General features: G+C 51.8%; 5 protein-coding genes across 5 annotated transcripts; 2 read left to right on the top strand and 3 right to left on the bottom strand.

The window, feature by feature from the left end:
• Positions 1-182: 182 nt before the first annotated feature.
• Positions 183-965, bottom strand: MAM_03120 (uncharacterized protein; the record flags this gene model as incomplete). Its single annotated transcript, XM_040821919.1, has 1 exon — positions 183-965. One exon carries the CDS (start codon positions 963-965, stop codon positions 183-185), a length of 783 nt encoding a protein of 260 aa, XP_040680488.1.
• Positions 966-1917: 952 nt separating this feature from the next.
• MAM_03119 (uncharacterized protein) lies at positions 1918-3267 on the bottom strand (the record flags this gene model as incomplete). Its single annotated transcript, XM_040821918.1, has 1 exon — positions 1918-3267. The coding sequence occupies one exon, from the start codon at positions 3265-3267 to the stop codon at positions 1918-1920; it is 1350 nt and encodes a 449-aa protein (XP_040680487.1).
• A 733-nt stretch (positions 3268-4000) lies between these two features.
• Positions 4001-5017, bottom strand: MAM_03118 (tRNA/rRNA methyltransferase, SpoU; the record flags this gene model as incomplete). Its single annotated transcript, XM_040821917.1, has 1 exon — positions 4001-5017. The coding sequence occupies one exon, from the start codon at positions 5015-5017 to the stop codon at positions 4001-4003; it is 1017 nt and encodes a 338-aa protein (XP_040680486.1).
• A 1042-nt stretch (positions 5018-6059) lies between these two features.
• On the top strand, positions 6060-11603 carry MAM_03117 (SNF2-related protein; the record flags this gene model as incomplete). The annotated part of the gene is made up of 5 exons (XM_040821916.1): positions 6060-6572; positions 6919-8895; positions 8948-10576; positions 10624-10756; positions 10858-11603. 5 exons carry the CDS (start codon positions 6060-6062, stop codon positions 11601-11603), a joined length of 4998 nt encoding a protein of 1665 aa, XP_040680485.1.
• Positions 11604-12978: 1375 nt separating this feature from the next.
• On the top strand, positions 12979-14575 carry MAM_03116 (COP9 signalosome complex subunit 3; the record flags this gene model as incomplete). The annotated part of the gene is made up of 3 exons (XM_040821915.1): positions 12979-13146; positions 13224-13433; positions 13484-14575. The coding sequence occupies 3 exons, from the start codon at positions 12979-12981 to the stop codon at positions 14573-14575; spliced, it is 1470 nt and encodes a 489-aa protein (XP_040680484.1).
• Between the last annotated feature and the right edge of the window lie 633 nt (positions 14576-15208).

The following is a 15208-nucleotide window of genomic DNA, read 5'->3' as shown; positions in this document are numbered from 1 at the left end:
AGCTGTGATGTTTGGGACCTCTGATGACACAAAACGAAAGCAGGCAGGTGGCATCAACATGAAATTAGTATTATTCTCAAGTAGACTGTACTGATACACCTCAAGCTCCATCACCGTTGCCAGTACCTCGTCTCATCATTAACAACAGCTCCTCCCGCCTTTCCAGCGCATGAGCACCCTGCTTATAAAGCCAGGACCAGAGCAGCTCCCACAACAACCATTATTGCCATGCCAGCTTCTTGTGCCGGGGAACCGCCGGCAGAGGTAGATGAGGATGGCCTCGTAGTGCTGGCAGTCTCAGATGAGGATCCAGATGCTGTCTGCATTGGTGTATTCCTGTTGTTTTCACCACTTGTGTTCGAGACCGTCAGGTTAGTAGCGGTGGGATTCGAGACACGTGTGGCTGTGGCGTCGGCACCGGCGATGGCACCAGGGCCTTGAGGACCGGTAGCTGTATAGTATAGGCTAACGTCCGTCTTGCCGGGGAACTTATCCGAGGATATGGTATCACCGGTGGTGACAGCAGGGGCGTCACGCGTGTTGGCCTGAACAGAAGAGAAAACAGCCGAAAAGGCGGCAGTGGGACTGCCCTGGCAAAAAGAGCTCGAAGCAACAGAAAGAACATTTCCCCAGTAGGCGTGATCACGAGCACTACGGAGTCCATGAACGAAGAGACAGTTCTGAAAACCACGCCAATCCTCAAAGTAGCTGCCCTGGCACATGCATTGAACGTGATCATTGTAGTTGACTGGCTCAGTGCTGTTGTTGGGCTGACAAGCGGCCTCGATCTGGCCGATGGAAACGCAAGGTGGGACGGTACCGGAGCCGTCGACTTCGGGATAGCAAACCTTGGCCCTATTTTCATCACCCGTATCATCAGCATCGGCCCGGACAGCCATACGTGAAGCTGTAGCCGGGAGCAAGAGGGCGGTTGAGACCACGAGGAACTTGAAGCAGTGCTGCATGGTGCGGAAATTGCGAGCTGTGAAGGGGTATTGGATAATTGGTGGTGATCCAAGGTAGAAAAAAAAAAAAAAAAAAAAAAAAAACTGCAAAATTGAATCGATGCCTGTTAAGTTTGGGGGGAGGGGAGCAGTAAGATGCAGTGACATGGAAGAAGAAAAGAGAAGAAAAAGGTTCCACGAAGAAAAAGGGGCGAGGGAAACCAAAGGGGGGGGCGACGACGAATTGCCATTTTTGCTGCCAGGCCCATCCGAGTTCTGTTTGGAACGTCTCGTGGATGCTCCTGCCGAAGAGTGAAGCGGATATCACGTCTTGGCGTCGCTTGGCCGTGCAGGCACGACTACGGAGTAGTACTCTGTAGTCTGGACGACGTTGCGCCGAGCTGGCGAGGAAATGGGCATCTACATGTACGGACGCCAAGAATGGAACTTTGCACCTATTGGAGGAGCGAGGTTCAAAGCATGAGTCAACTCGCGTGCCTGGGTAAGTAAATAATAAATGCCTGTCAATGCCCACCATCTGGACATGACTCAAGTACGGAGAAGCCAAGTTCGTAGCACATCAACTTGCGGCACTTGTTTGAACACGGCCGGCTCGTCTCGCGCCAAAGCCGTGAAATGTAGTTGCCAGACAGAAAGCTTAATCTTGCAGCCACGCGACGCGGGAACCTTGCATCGAGATTCCAGGCCGTTGGTCCGGATCGCCGCGCCCACTACTCGATACGGATTATCAAAAGGAACCCGGCATGGTCTTGCGGCTAGTCATCGGCAGACATGGCCTTTGGTCATTCTTCTATAAAGGGGCAGTACAATTTCCATGTCACGTCCTCCATTGGTATCAGTCATGGCTTCTGCCAAAGTCGTCAACGGTGTGTCGTATCTCATATGGCATAGGGACCCCCCTTTATGTAGGTCTTCGCCTCTAGTCCATCAATTATTTCTTCCCTTCGGCTAGCTACCACATGGAGCTCAGTAACAAAAGCGCTGTAGCAATCAAAACACAGGCTGAATAGTTCTTTGCGGCCGACGACTGTTCTGGGGCCTGCTTCTGTACTCTGCCAGTCTCCGTGGACGCGGCCGTGAAACAGCTTGCTGCACCACACGAGTACCCAGACGGGCAGCAACCAGCTGCAGGACCGGCATCTGGTTCACACAGAAACCATCCACCCGCACATTTTGGGCTGCCCGAAGATTTCGGCAAAAGGCCTGTGGCAGGAATGGCAGGAACAACAATGGTGGCTCCGTTGGAGACAACTGTCGATGAGGATGGAGGCGGACATGAGTATGTATGACAGTCGCGGTCAGTTTGACAGCACCCTCCGCCATGGGTGGCGAGACATCCGTAGAAGCCTGTTGGACAGCCGGGCTGTGTAGCAACTGTCTTGCTCTCTGAGGCTGACGTGATCTCGGAAGAGCCAGTTGGCCGCCAGGGAGGATTTCCTGTGGCAGAGCCGGTATTGGTGTTGGTACCAACCGCGGTGCTTGTGCTGGGTGGTGTCACCACCTGTGTGGAAGTTTCTGTCGTAACTTCTGGGGAAGCAGTTTGAGTAACTGTGACGATGACTGTGGTTGGATTTCCTGCAATCACTGTCGTTCTCGTTGATGTGACGGTTTCTTGCGGTTGGGATGTCTGAACGCCGGTGGCAGGCGTCGCCGATGCGCTCGGCACACCTGCAAACTGGAGATGAGCATGTAGTTCTTGGTCAAGAGGACGAACAATAGACGGGGAGGACCTACATCCCACACCTTGGCAAACGTATCCTGGTATGCAGCAACCACCACCCAAAGCTGCTGCACAGCTTGTTGCGCCAGACGGGCACTTTGCTACGCCTCCACCGCATGCTGAGCCATTAGGGCAACAAGCGACATGACCTACGTCGGTGTCGGGCACATCAGTGCAATAGGTTCCTTGTTGACAGCACTTGTTGGGCGAGCCCTGCGGAGCACAGCTGTTCATCCCGGAAGGACACGATGATCTCCTTTCCAACAAAGCCAGGGCTTCTGCCGCACGCCGTAAAATATCATCTTCGGTTTTGTCGAGATGCTTGACGAACGGAGGGGAGAATGGAGAGGTGCCATTGATGTCCTGATGTCGTCCATATGGCGGGGAATCGACGGAAGACCCAACTACTGGCCCAACTCGGAAGAGTGGTGCAAATGCGAGGTGCTCTCTCAATATTTTTTCGCTCGAGCCTGGAGACTGCTTCTTGATAGCCGTTGGGAAGGGGAGATTGTCTGCGAGAGCTTGTGAGACGGAAGCGAAGAGTGAGGCGGGAAGCAGGAGAAGAGTCGATGCAGGAGCCATTGTCACGGTAGTCGGTTGTATGCGCCTCAAGGAAATTAGGGTGTGCGCCCAATAAATGGTGCTCAATCTGAAATAGCTATCAAAAATTTTGCCTCCAACATCTTGAGATATAAGATGCAAGGAAGTGAGTTTTGGGGATGCAGGATGTTTGACGATTGACGACAAGTTTTGAACTTGTGTGTGGCTGGGGAAACCAAGTGCATCACAGAGCACGCAGTAGAGTAGCCAGGCCCCGACAGAAGCAAGGGTGGCTGAGAAGTCTTCGCATACTCCGTAGGCAACATTTGATGCCGTTGCACTCTGTATACTTGAGAGTAAAAGTTGACGACCTAGGTACTCCGCACTGCTGCTGCTTGCTGCTCTGCTGCATCTCTAGCTGGACATTGGAGCTTGCATCAATCATCTGGAATGCTGCGTCGTCGTCATCGTCAGACATCAGAATCGACAACGAGTGTGGGCGCTCGCCGCTAGCTCAAGTTGAGCTTTGGCGCCAATGTGTTGACTTTTATTAGGCACCGCCCTACGGAGTACCCAGCAACACCCATCTGGTTGCCCCGGTGCTTTTTGCCCGTGCGAGTCAGGTCAATCAATACATGGCAGCTCGCTGAGTCATCATCGGTTATAAGCGGGCATTACCTAGGGGCTGTAGTTACAAGGTTTGTGTATGTGAATTATCTACGTGTATATAGTATATACAGGGAGAGATATGGTAGATTCATGTATCCAGCACTCCTCAGAAGAGACGTTCGCTCGTTTCCCCTTCTGTCGCTTCCCTCTTTGGCGAGTGGGCCGTTTGGATTTGGTTCACGCGCTCCTTGTTGCTTGCCGAGCCTCTTACAAACGAGTGGCAGAGCAATCCAGCAGCAACACCAACGTTTAAACTATCCACAGAACTTTCCTGGACAAAGCGGGGGATCGAAACCTCAAAGTCCGCCGCAACCTTGACTTGTCTTGGCAGACCATGTCCCTCATTCCCAAGCACTAGCACGCAAGGGTGTTGGTCCAGGGGGCCCGTCTGCTCGACATGGCGCGTCGATATAAACTTGTCTCGGTGAATTTTGAGCAGCTTCGACTCTGGAGGCGCCACTGCTGCATAAATCTTCCACCCGGCCGCTCTAGAGCCCTCCAGGAACTCGATAGGCGAGTCGACTATGAATATGGTGACTTCTTCGGCTGCGCCTGCCGCTGACTTGAGTACGACAGGCGTCAGGGCAGATGAGTTGCGGCTGGTTATCGCAACAGCGTCTACGCCCATGTAGCTAGCAGTGCGAAGCAACGCACCAAGATTCCCTGGGTCCAAGATTTCATGTAGAAGAAGTACCAACGGCTTAGTCGCAGAATTATTTGCCTTGCGAACAAATGTATTCTCTCCATTGACGGCCTTTTGTTCCTTGGTCTGATGCACGAGCTCAATGTGGAACCCTAGCTTAGAAGGCGTCTCTTCTAACCTGCCCAAGGATTTCACGGGTACCTGCGGCAGAGGTGACGTCTCCAAGACGAGTCCGTTGTGTGGACGGCCCATGCTCATCTTGTCCATTAATCGCTGGTCTTGTTTGGGCACTATAGTCAAGGGGACACCGCGCATCTTGGCGAGCTTGATTGTGGCCTCATTGTCCTCAACACCTCTATTGTTCTCTCCGTCGTAGACGTAAAGTCTGTAGAATTGGCGCCTTCCATGTTGGAGCGCTGCCTTGACAACGGATCGTCCGTATAGGAATTGTGATGCCGCAGTATTGTATGTGATAGTCATGGGTAACAGGCCACCTTTCCTTGGTCTCGCTGTGGGATCGTCGGTAGAGTATTCTAATTGATTTTCCATTCGTGGCTGACCTTTGTGCAGGTGCAGTGATCGTTGGTGGGGTTGTAAGTCGCGAGAACTTCGTGGAGGCAGTCCGTCCTTGTCATGAACGTCTCGCGGCCGAACCGGTTGCTCCAGGTCTAGGGAGGCCGCCGTTTTCTTTAACAAGCCATGCTTCAATTGATAAACCAAACTTTTTTTCCCGAAAGAGAATTCCGGGTCAAGAAATCGCTTCCTCCGAGTCTGCCTACCAACCTCGCACTCGTTGCCCATATCCAAAGTTTTGCGATCAAGCTTTTTCCTAAGCTTTTGCTGTTGCCTCCTTGATGAAGTGCCATTTAGAGCCTTCGCTGTTCGCCCAATTCGACTATATTGCTGACCGCTCTCAATGCGCGCTGTCTCCGAGGAACGAGACTCGCCAAGTTGCGCTCGTTCGGATCGTTTTAGCCCTCGATGGATAGAGGATAAGCTTGCGCACCGGACGAACGGGGCAGCGACAAATACTGAAGAGGTATATAAAGATTTACACAACATGAAGCGTGGATGACCAGCTGGCAATCTCGTTGCGCTTATCATGGCTAGTCAGCCACATTAGCCAGGATGCTGTGAGCTTCAAGCATGTGATGAAATTTGTCTGCCTCCATTGCCTTGATGTAGTCCGGGTCCTTGTACTTTTTCTGCCGCGACCTTCAGGGATGATGGAAAGCGGTGAGGGCTAATTTGCCCTTGGTGATTGGCTTAGTTCCATGCCGGAGCCACCTGGCAATCGCCAGCATACCATTTGACTCGCGTGATGACACACTCAACAATACTCTCGTTCTCATGACTGTAGACTGGAGCATGAGAACCACCACGATTTCTGCATTCCCGTGGAACCGCAGTAGGTACGAGATTCAGCGGAAGGGCGGCGGACCCAGAACCTCAGCATCAACCTATTACAGCTATACTTAGCGGGCCCCGCGGAAGTCGTCGTCGGTATTGACGACGGCCTACAATGGAGGAGGGCGATGACACATTGCCTACTGGCTACCAGGCAGCAGACTCGAGCTCTGATAATAATGTGTTACAGGATAAGATTTCCTTTGACTTTTCAGCGGACCAGTCCAGCTACGGGAGTTCATCACAGGACGATTCCGACGGCCTAATGGTACCCGAGAAACCCTACCGGGAGCCCGAAGCAGCAAAGCACTCAGCCAATCGCGCGGTATCAGAGCCTCGAGTCTCTCCGGATGAAAATGGAAGCGACTTGTCGCTGGTCGTTTCTGTGGAAGCCGCAAGGCAACCATCATTAGCCGACCCGGACACAAGGGCAACGCAAGCTCAGGACACTGATATTTTGCGGCGTCGCCAGAAGCTTCAGGTTTCTTTGCCTTTTATGGAGTTGGATGCCCGAGATCAATATGAAGAGGTGCATAGCAACACCATCGAAAGGGTATTGGACCTGAGGGCTTCGGGAGATGATGACGAGCTTTTGGCAGTGGAGCTGACAGATGGAACACAATGCGTGGTATGTAACACAACTTTTGTGGTGAATACTTTTTATGGTTCAACACTGAGTGGCCTCACCTCACAATTTTCTCGCTTCTTTGTTACCAAAAGACAATCGTATCAAGGCATCTCCTGATCTCTCACTCTCCTTTCACTTTAACTTGGCATGTGTTGGTCCTCGCATTTCCGTATAAGGTGACAGCTCATCAACAGACGCTCAAAAATTGGCTCCAAAAAATAGCTGCTTTATTCCCTCTAGTTAGTGCGAAGTGGGATGAAACATGCTTCTAACATGCCATTGACACGCACCAACACCACAACTGAGGCCGCTTGATTTTTGTTGCAATTGCTAACGCTGCCTCAAGATCCCTTTGGTAAATCTGGAAACATTCGAAAACGGCCCCGAGGCTCTTGAAACCTACTTTATGGGAATGGAACGTGCCAAAAGGAAGCGCAAGGCTGCGGCTAAGGATTATTGGGAATCTGGCAGCAGCTCCAACAGCTCAGCTTCAGACGCCATGGACCTAGACGCCGATGTGGACGCCGAAGAACCCGATGAGCTCATCGCAACTGCCCGCAGGTCTAGGCGATGGACTCGAGAGCCAACAGCATTGAGGAATGCGACTGTATCAAACCCAGAAGCTAGTGACGAGTCTGATGTGGCTATGTTGGACACTCGCCGACGTAGCCTTCGCCAGAGACCAGCAAGGCCCCCACAGGTCTCGTTTCAAGAGGCAGAACTTGACAGCTCCCCCGGAAACGCAAGAGATGATGATGATGATGGCGACGACTATATTGTGCCAGTGGTTTCTGACCTCGGCAACTCTGGACGCAGAACGACAGGGTCCAGGCTGCGCTCTCGACGACGTTTGGTTCAAAAAAGTGCGCTCGCAAGATCTGGCGACTCTGATATAGAGTTTGAGCAACCCAGGAGATCGTCCCGGGCTACGCGAAATGTCAAGTATATGCAAGATGACTTTGACTTGGACGAAGACTCGTTCACTCGAGTTGAAAAGCTCGGAATTCCAAAAATCGTCTCAGTCAAGGAACTTTTTCGACCTGTTCCGCTGGATTCTCCATTTGCAATTGTACACAGAAATACGTGTCACACCTGCGGTAGTGCGAATCAACGAAGCCAGATTATCTACTGCCAAGGTTGTAGTTATTCTTATCACAAACATTGCATCGGTCCTCGAAGTGCACGGGAGCATCTTGTTTCCAAAATAGGAGAAGCGGATTTTGTGTTGCAGTGCCGGTTCTGCATTGAGATTCACAAGAAGAAGGATCCCCTAGCTCCACGCCGTTCCGTTTGCCAATTGTGCAAGACAGCCGGTCTTTCTTGCTCTCCGTTTTCACAAAAGCAGACAGCTCGACAAGAAGAGAAATTGAGGAAACAGAACGGCGGAGTTGATCCCGTCACCAATATACCAAAGGAACTGGTAAACAACTCGAAAAATGTCCTCTTCCGCTGCACCAGCTGTAACCGAGGTTGGCACCAGCATCATTTACCCTCGATCGGCAGCCCGAGTCCCGGGCGAGAGCAGGCGGTTGGGGCACTTAAGGATTACTCCATCGACTGGCAGTGTAATGAATGCGCTATGGCGCAACAAAAGATTCATCGGCTCGTAGCCTGGCGAACGGCTCCCACAGCCAGCACAGAACGTCAAGCTTTTGCGCAGCTCTCTGATGATGACAAGGAATATCTAGTCAAATGGGAGGGCGTGTCATACTTTCACTGCACATGGATGCCGGGGGCTTGGATATTCGGCGTTGCGGCTTCTGTAATGCGAACAGCTTTTGCAAAGAAAGCCCTGGAAGTCGACCTATTCAAAACTAACATGACAGAGGCCATCCCCGATGAATACCTCATGATCGATATTATTTTCAGGGTAAAACTGGATCCTGATTCATCAAGAGCCGACTCCAGAGAGGAAGAGATAGATAATCTCCCGCACATCAGCAAGGCACTAGTCAAATTTCAGGGTCTTGGGTACGACGATGTGGTATGGGATAAACCACCAAAGACTAGCTCGGCTGTCCTTTACAACGCCTTCGAAGCCGCGTACAAAGAATACCTTGCTGGGAAGTACTTTAAACATTCTCCGCAAAACAAGATGAAGCAGCGCATAAAAGCATTCAAAGAGGAAGAGCTAGAGGAGGTCGAGGTTCAGCCAGCTGGACTCGCGAGGGGAAAACTGATGGGATATCAGCTGGAAGGTCTGAATTGGCTATTGAGTAACTTTCACTACGGGCGAAGCATCGTATTAGCAGACGAAATGGGACTCGGCAAAACTATTCAGGTCATCAGTCTGGTGGTGTATCTAGTGCAAGATAAACCGAAGGTAAGCAATCAGTCGCTTTCTATAAAGTCTCCACCGACTTACTCATGTATAGTGTTGGCCATTTCTTATTTCGGTCCCAAATGCAACATGCCAAAATTGGCGGCGAGAATTTAAACAGTGGGCGCCGGAGCTGCGAGTCGTCACCTATCATGGGGGCAAAGAGTCGCAAGACCTTGCATACAAGTACGAACTATTTCCATCTGGATCACGAGAGATGGCTGCGCATGTTGTCATCATGTCGTACGACTCCACTCAGGACCCAAAAACTAGTCAACGATTCAGTTCTGTCAAGTGGGCAGGCCTAGTTGTCGACGAGGGCCAGCGACTCAAGAATGATCGCAGCCTGCTCTACCAGGCGCTGCGTGTTATGAAAATCCCATTCCGGCTGCTTCTGACTGGAACCCCGTTGCAGAACAACAAAAGGGAATTGTTCAACCTCATTCAATTCATCGACCATTCGCAAAGTGCCGAGAAACTTGACGAGGAGTTCCAAGTTCTCGATAAGGAGACTCTTCCGAAGCTTCATGACAAGATTCGTCCTTACTTCCTGAGAAGAACCAAGGTTGGGGTACTCAAGTTTTTGCCCCCAATGGCCCAGATCATTTTACCGGTTACAATGACGGTCATTCAAGAGAAGCTCTCAAAGAGTATCATGGCAAAGAACCCACAGCTCATCAAGGCAATCTTTGCCAACAGTAAGGTGAACAGGAAGGAGCGAGGATCTCTCAACAACATTCTGGTGCAGCTTCGCAAGTGCCTCTGCCACCCTTTCATGTACTCGGAAGCAATTGAAGAAAAACACGACGACCCAGCCGTCATCCATCGCAATCTCGTGGAAGCGTCGGCAAAGCTTCTGCTCCTGGAACAAATGCTTCCGAAGCTCAAGGAGAGAGGACACCGGGTTCTGATCTTTAGCCAGTTTCTCCAGCAACTAGACATCATAGAAGATTTTCTGACTGGCATTGGCTATCAGTACAGACGGCTCGATGGACAGCTTTCAAGCTTGGAAAAGCAGCGTCGCATCGACGCTTATAACGAGCCAGGCTCTGAAATTTTTGCATTCTTGCTGTCAACACGGGCAGGGGGTGTCGGCATCAACCTGGCCACCGCGGACACGGTTATCATCATGGATCCCGACTTTAATCCACACCAGGACATTCAAGCTCTATCACGAGCCCATCGCATTGGTCAGAAGCAGAAGGTGCTTTGTTTTCAGCTTATGACCAAGGACACTGTTGAGGAGAAAATCATGCAGGTTGGCAAAAAGAAAATGGCCCTTGACCACGCACTGATTGAAAGTATGGATGATGACGATGTTGCCGGGGATGACTTGGAGATCATCCTGTCTCACGGTGCTCAAGCATTATTCAGCGATGATTATCAGAAAGGTGCCATCAAGTATGATGGGCCCTCGATTGACAGACTTCTAGACCGATCTCAAACCGAGCAGACAAGAGTTGATGAAGAAGGGTCTGCGGAGGCTCAATTCTCCTTCGCCAAGGTTTGGTCAAACGATAAAGCAAGCCTAGAGGATGAATTGGAAGCAGCTGCCGAGACAGATGCCCCGGAACCTATCTCTTCCAGTGTCTGGGACAAGATTCTGGCGGAAAGGGAAGCCGAGGCTCGCCGTCACGCCGAAGCAAACAAAGAAAGGCTGGGAAGGGGAGAAAGACGCCGAACTGTATGCATTTTTGAAAGCCCCCTCAAGCTCGTTGCTAACACCTGCAGACCAATACCTACAAGCCCGATTCATTCACCATGTATCTCCAGGATGGTGATGGGCCCAACGCCTCGGACTCTTCAGATGAGTTCGCAGGTGCCAATTCTTCGTCCACTTCTGACGAAGATGATGACGAGCAAGGTAAAAAGCGAACGACTTCTTCACCCAAGCCAAAGACCGGATCAGTCATCGAAGCCGCACAGTCCAAGAGATCAAAGAAAATTGACACTCGAGCTCAGCAGAAAACAACCTCGATGACGCCCCAACGAAACGGCCGACCACCGCGATCCAAACCATCCAAGACGGCAGCACGTCCAACATCAAAACCACGCACGAACTCAGCGAAGACGAGCTTCACGGGCGAGACACGGCCTACCAGTCCAAAGCCCAAGCGCAACCCTATTGGACGAACCAGAAATCACAAAGGGTCGCAGACTTCGAAAAAGGTAGTATTGTCGAACACCCCATTGAAAAGGTCAAATTCAAATACAGGAACCCGAATTACGTGCCCCCCCGAATCCGTTACGTCCCCTCAAACGAAGAAAGGTACAGCCAGCCTGCCCCTGACGCCAAGAGAATCTCCAACGGTCCCAGATACCATCCGAACGACTTCTTCACTAGGGGGGTCAGCTATGCTGCCTCGCCTGCCCCCTACCCCTTTGACTTGCCCCAGGCGCCAACCCTCCCAAGCAATTCAGTAACAGGAAGCAGGCCCATTGGCCCTCCTGCCGGATTCCCAACGTTATCTCATTCACGCATGTTTTCTGCTCGGTCACCAACCAAGCATGTTGAACCCTTGCCTAGCTCGTATTCCTTACCTCAGACACGCATGGCAGTGGAGAGTCTTTCAGAATCTGATGTACGACTGGCTATGGATGCTATTCAGCAGCTTCCAATTGGAGATACTTCAAAACGTCCACATTTCCAGGTGCTCGCAAAGAGACTACAAGAAATCAATCAGGATCAGCAACGACGTGGACCTCTTTGAAACGAGACATCGGGCTATGGACTGAACGTGGGCGGGCGAGGGTAGGAGGCCCAACAGATTTCAGGACAGACTTGCATGTTTCCCAGCATCCCAGCTGGCTACGGTTGCTCTTTTAGCTACGGAACGGAGGTGGCGACGACAAAGTGAATAGAACTCTCGTCGCAAACGGTACCCCCAATGACAATGCTGTATGTGCGCGGTGATTTTGACGCAAGAATCGCCAGACCGTCTTTTGAACGGGGCAATCAGTGTGACGGTGACTTGTCCTCATAGATGATGCCATGCTGGAAGGTGTACGCCATAGCCCACGTAGATGGGCGGCGCATTTGTTGAGTGACGCGTACGTATGACCCATGTTTCAATTCTGCAAAGGAGTCGACGCTGTGATATTGTGCCGTCGGGCGAATTTTTTTGCACCCGTCATGTCTCCGGCACTTTGACGGCAGCTTGAGCAGTATAGGTCACCTCCGTAGCCATTGGCGCTCGAGCATGGATCGCCGGGATCAGCCAGAAGGGCAACTGGATACAGAGCACTGAGAACGGCCAGGAGCTTCATATTGAGAATTGGATTTGTGTAGGGCTAGGCTGCGACCGAAGGCCCAAGACAGCACAGATTCGGTTTTCGAGTCCGTCGGCTCATCCATATCCAGCCGTCAGGTCTTCTTTTATATGTGGATTCCACTGGGGGCTGTTGTAGGGGTGTTGGGGGCCAAAACCAACTGGCTGACGGACCTGTTTCCGCGTTGCGTGCGGCGATGGTGCCCTGGATGTTTACATTTGCTGCCGTTTGACTGGCGGTAGGATTTGTTCAAGCTCACAGCGCCAGCCTCGAGCTGCGGTTGGCGATGGTTTGGGTTGGCAGCCCGTGCTGTGATGATGTTCTGGATGAAGCGATTGAGGTGGAATGGGAGAGAGTCTGTGACCATAGGTCCGAGTACCTCAGGTACTCCGTGCCGAGGAATGTACTGCCTCCTCAGTGCGCCAATTACCCCACACTGGGTGCTTCCCCCAGTGCCTGGTACACGCCAGTACACTGAGAGATCCCAGCCACAACCGCCAAGCCGTGCAGAGTCCGAGTCTGTGTAAGCACTTCTCACGCGGCTGCCTGCATATGTGCCTGGCAGCATCCATCCATCCATCCAAGCAACCTGGTCCTGCACAAAACAATCAAAGCTTCTGCACAGAATCATCAGCGTCACCATTGCGCATGTCCATTAGCGCATCTACACACCATCAAAGGATCCTGCTCGGCCTCTTGGCATGAAGTGGTCGACTCCTCCAGCTCGCTCGCAGCCTTCACAAGTCCTCGGCCTTGGTCTGCCGCAACGTCGTCACCGTCATTTCCCGCCTTTGCTGGGCTCCAAACAATAAAGCCATGGCCCACGTCCATGGTATTTTGACAGCCCTTCCTGTCATCAAGCCTTCTACAAACTCCGCCAGCAAGGCTTATGATACCTCCATTAGACAACACATCGCCGTACTGGCCAAGCGTGCGGCCGAAATACGAACCGCCGTCTTGAGCAGTCCAGAGCCGTTCCTTCAAGTAAGGCGTGCAGCATTTCTTCCGAAACACGAGACGATTCCCTTTCTTCGACTCCTCTGACCCTGACCCGTTGACAGGCTCTCGACCCTGCGGTACACTCAATCGGCTACCTCGTCGTTCTGGATATTCTTTTCCAGCTGCCTGACCCTACGACGCTGATCCCACAAGAAACCCTGCTCGACAAAGTGGTGGACTTTGTTTTGCATGTTGACGCCATACAAATTCGATACTATGGGCAGCCTGTGCGTTCGCTTCTCGAAAACATAGGCAGCGCCAGGTTCTTCCCGGTAAGACCACGGCACATCGTCACCTCTTGACCCGGCTGACATGATTCTAGCCGGCTACGGCCGTGACATTACTGGTGACTGCCATGCTACGTATCGACCCGAGCGCAACCGTCTTTACCTCGACCCATCTCCTCTTGGCCAAGCTCGCGTACAGTTCAAATACCGTAGCAGCAGCCTTGGACATTTTCGATGCTGATATCCTCTTCTACCCTAACATGGGCCCCTCTAGAGATGGTAGACTATTGTGTGAGCCAAGTCTAGCGCCGGCTTCCTACATGTCAACGCAGACCGGATTGACGGATGATGTCAAGCAATCAACAGTCTTGGAATACGACCACATTCGCGGCCTTGCCTACATGTCTATGAGGCTATGGTCCAAAGCACGGGAAGCATTTGAGAAGGTGATGTCCCATCCATGCAGGGAAAGAAGTATCAGCAAAATCATGGTGGAAAGTCACAAGCGATGGATCTTGTTGGGCCTTCTCAGCCAAGGCAAACCTCCGACGGTCCCCAGCTACACATCCGCATCTGCCAACGCGTGCTACAAGACGACAGGAAAGTGGTACGTTGCCATAGCAGAAGCCTTCAGCAATGGCGATGCGCAGAGGCTCAAGTCCCACATTGAGGAAAACACGACGCTCTGGGAAGAGGATGGCACCAGCAGTCTCGTCTCCGAGATTCTCTCGGCGTATCAAAAGTGGCAGATAATTGGATTGCGCCAACTGTATCAACGAGTTGGCATATCGCAGGTCCGAGAAACGACTCTCAATGCGGTGACAGGAGAGCCGTTGGCCAACAACCAAGAGGTGCTCGCATTGGTTGGCGACATGATTGAGTCGGGCATGCTGGATGGGCAAATCGAACAGGACGGCCAGGAAAACTACCTATCATTCCGGGAGAACAGTGACATAGTATCCGAAGCAGAGTTTGCTGCACAAATCGCACACAGCCACCACACGATTGACTTGCTTAGCAAGCAGTATCAGTCGATGAATGAGCGACTGAGTGGAAGCAAGGAATATGTGAAGCATCTACTGAGAGACCAAAAGCGGGCAGACAAGGATAATACGGATGCTGGCATTGGTTTTGATTCTCAAATAGAGGATGAGGATTTAATGGCTGGCATTGTGCCCAATGCTTGATGTCGTTTTTCCTGCACGACCGGCGTTGCGGGGCATAGATGGATGGTTTGCGTCGTGATGAGATTAGAGACGAGGCTCATTCATGTTCGTCGATGGGCTGATGTTGGCCCATCCGCCAAACTGCACATGCTGCATAACGTGGGTACCATGCTAATATACGTGAAGACTTTACGAGACATCCCCGATGTCTATTTATTTGATTGTGTAAAAAGCCAACACACAGGAGCTGCTTCATCACCTCAGATGCCGCATTCTCAACTGATGCAGCGGCACGCAGCCACTGCACGTGGAGAAGTTGTAAACTTTGTGCCTCAGTGGCTTCACAATCCGACGTGAAAAGCTTGCTCGCCAGCGTCAATCTATTCATTTACTTCAGAATACCGAGCCCCTTTAGTCGCTAGTAACCAGACGCAATCAAGGCCCACGACTCGCAAGAGTATCGGCAGGTTTGTAGCAGCGTCGGACTAGCTCCTTCAAGCGTCGAGACGCTTTGGAAGCCACCACCAAGTTTGTCAGTGTGCCCGCGCTTCGAGTACGCTTGCCAGAAGTAAACTAGGCGGGCGGTAGTCAAGTGCGACGAGTCGGCGCATGTTCGGTCCACGAGAGACGAGAGACAGCAACTGTCCTGGACAA

This window comes from Metarhizium album (genome assembly GCF_000804445.1).
Source record: "Metarhizium album ARSEF 1941 chromosome Unknown scaffold_5, whole genome shotgun sequence".
In the NCBI taxonomy this organism is placed as follows: domain Eukaryota; kingdom Fungi; phylum Ascomycota; class Sordariomycetes; order Hypocreales; family Clavicipitaceae; genus Metarhizium; species Metarhizium album.
The sequence above is the reverse complement of the archived record's forward strand: the minus strand, read 5'-3'. Positions and strand labels throughout refer to the sequence as shown.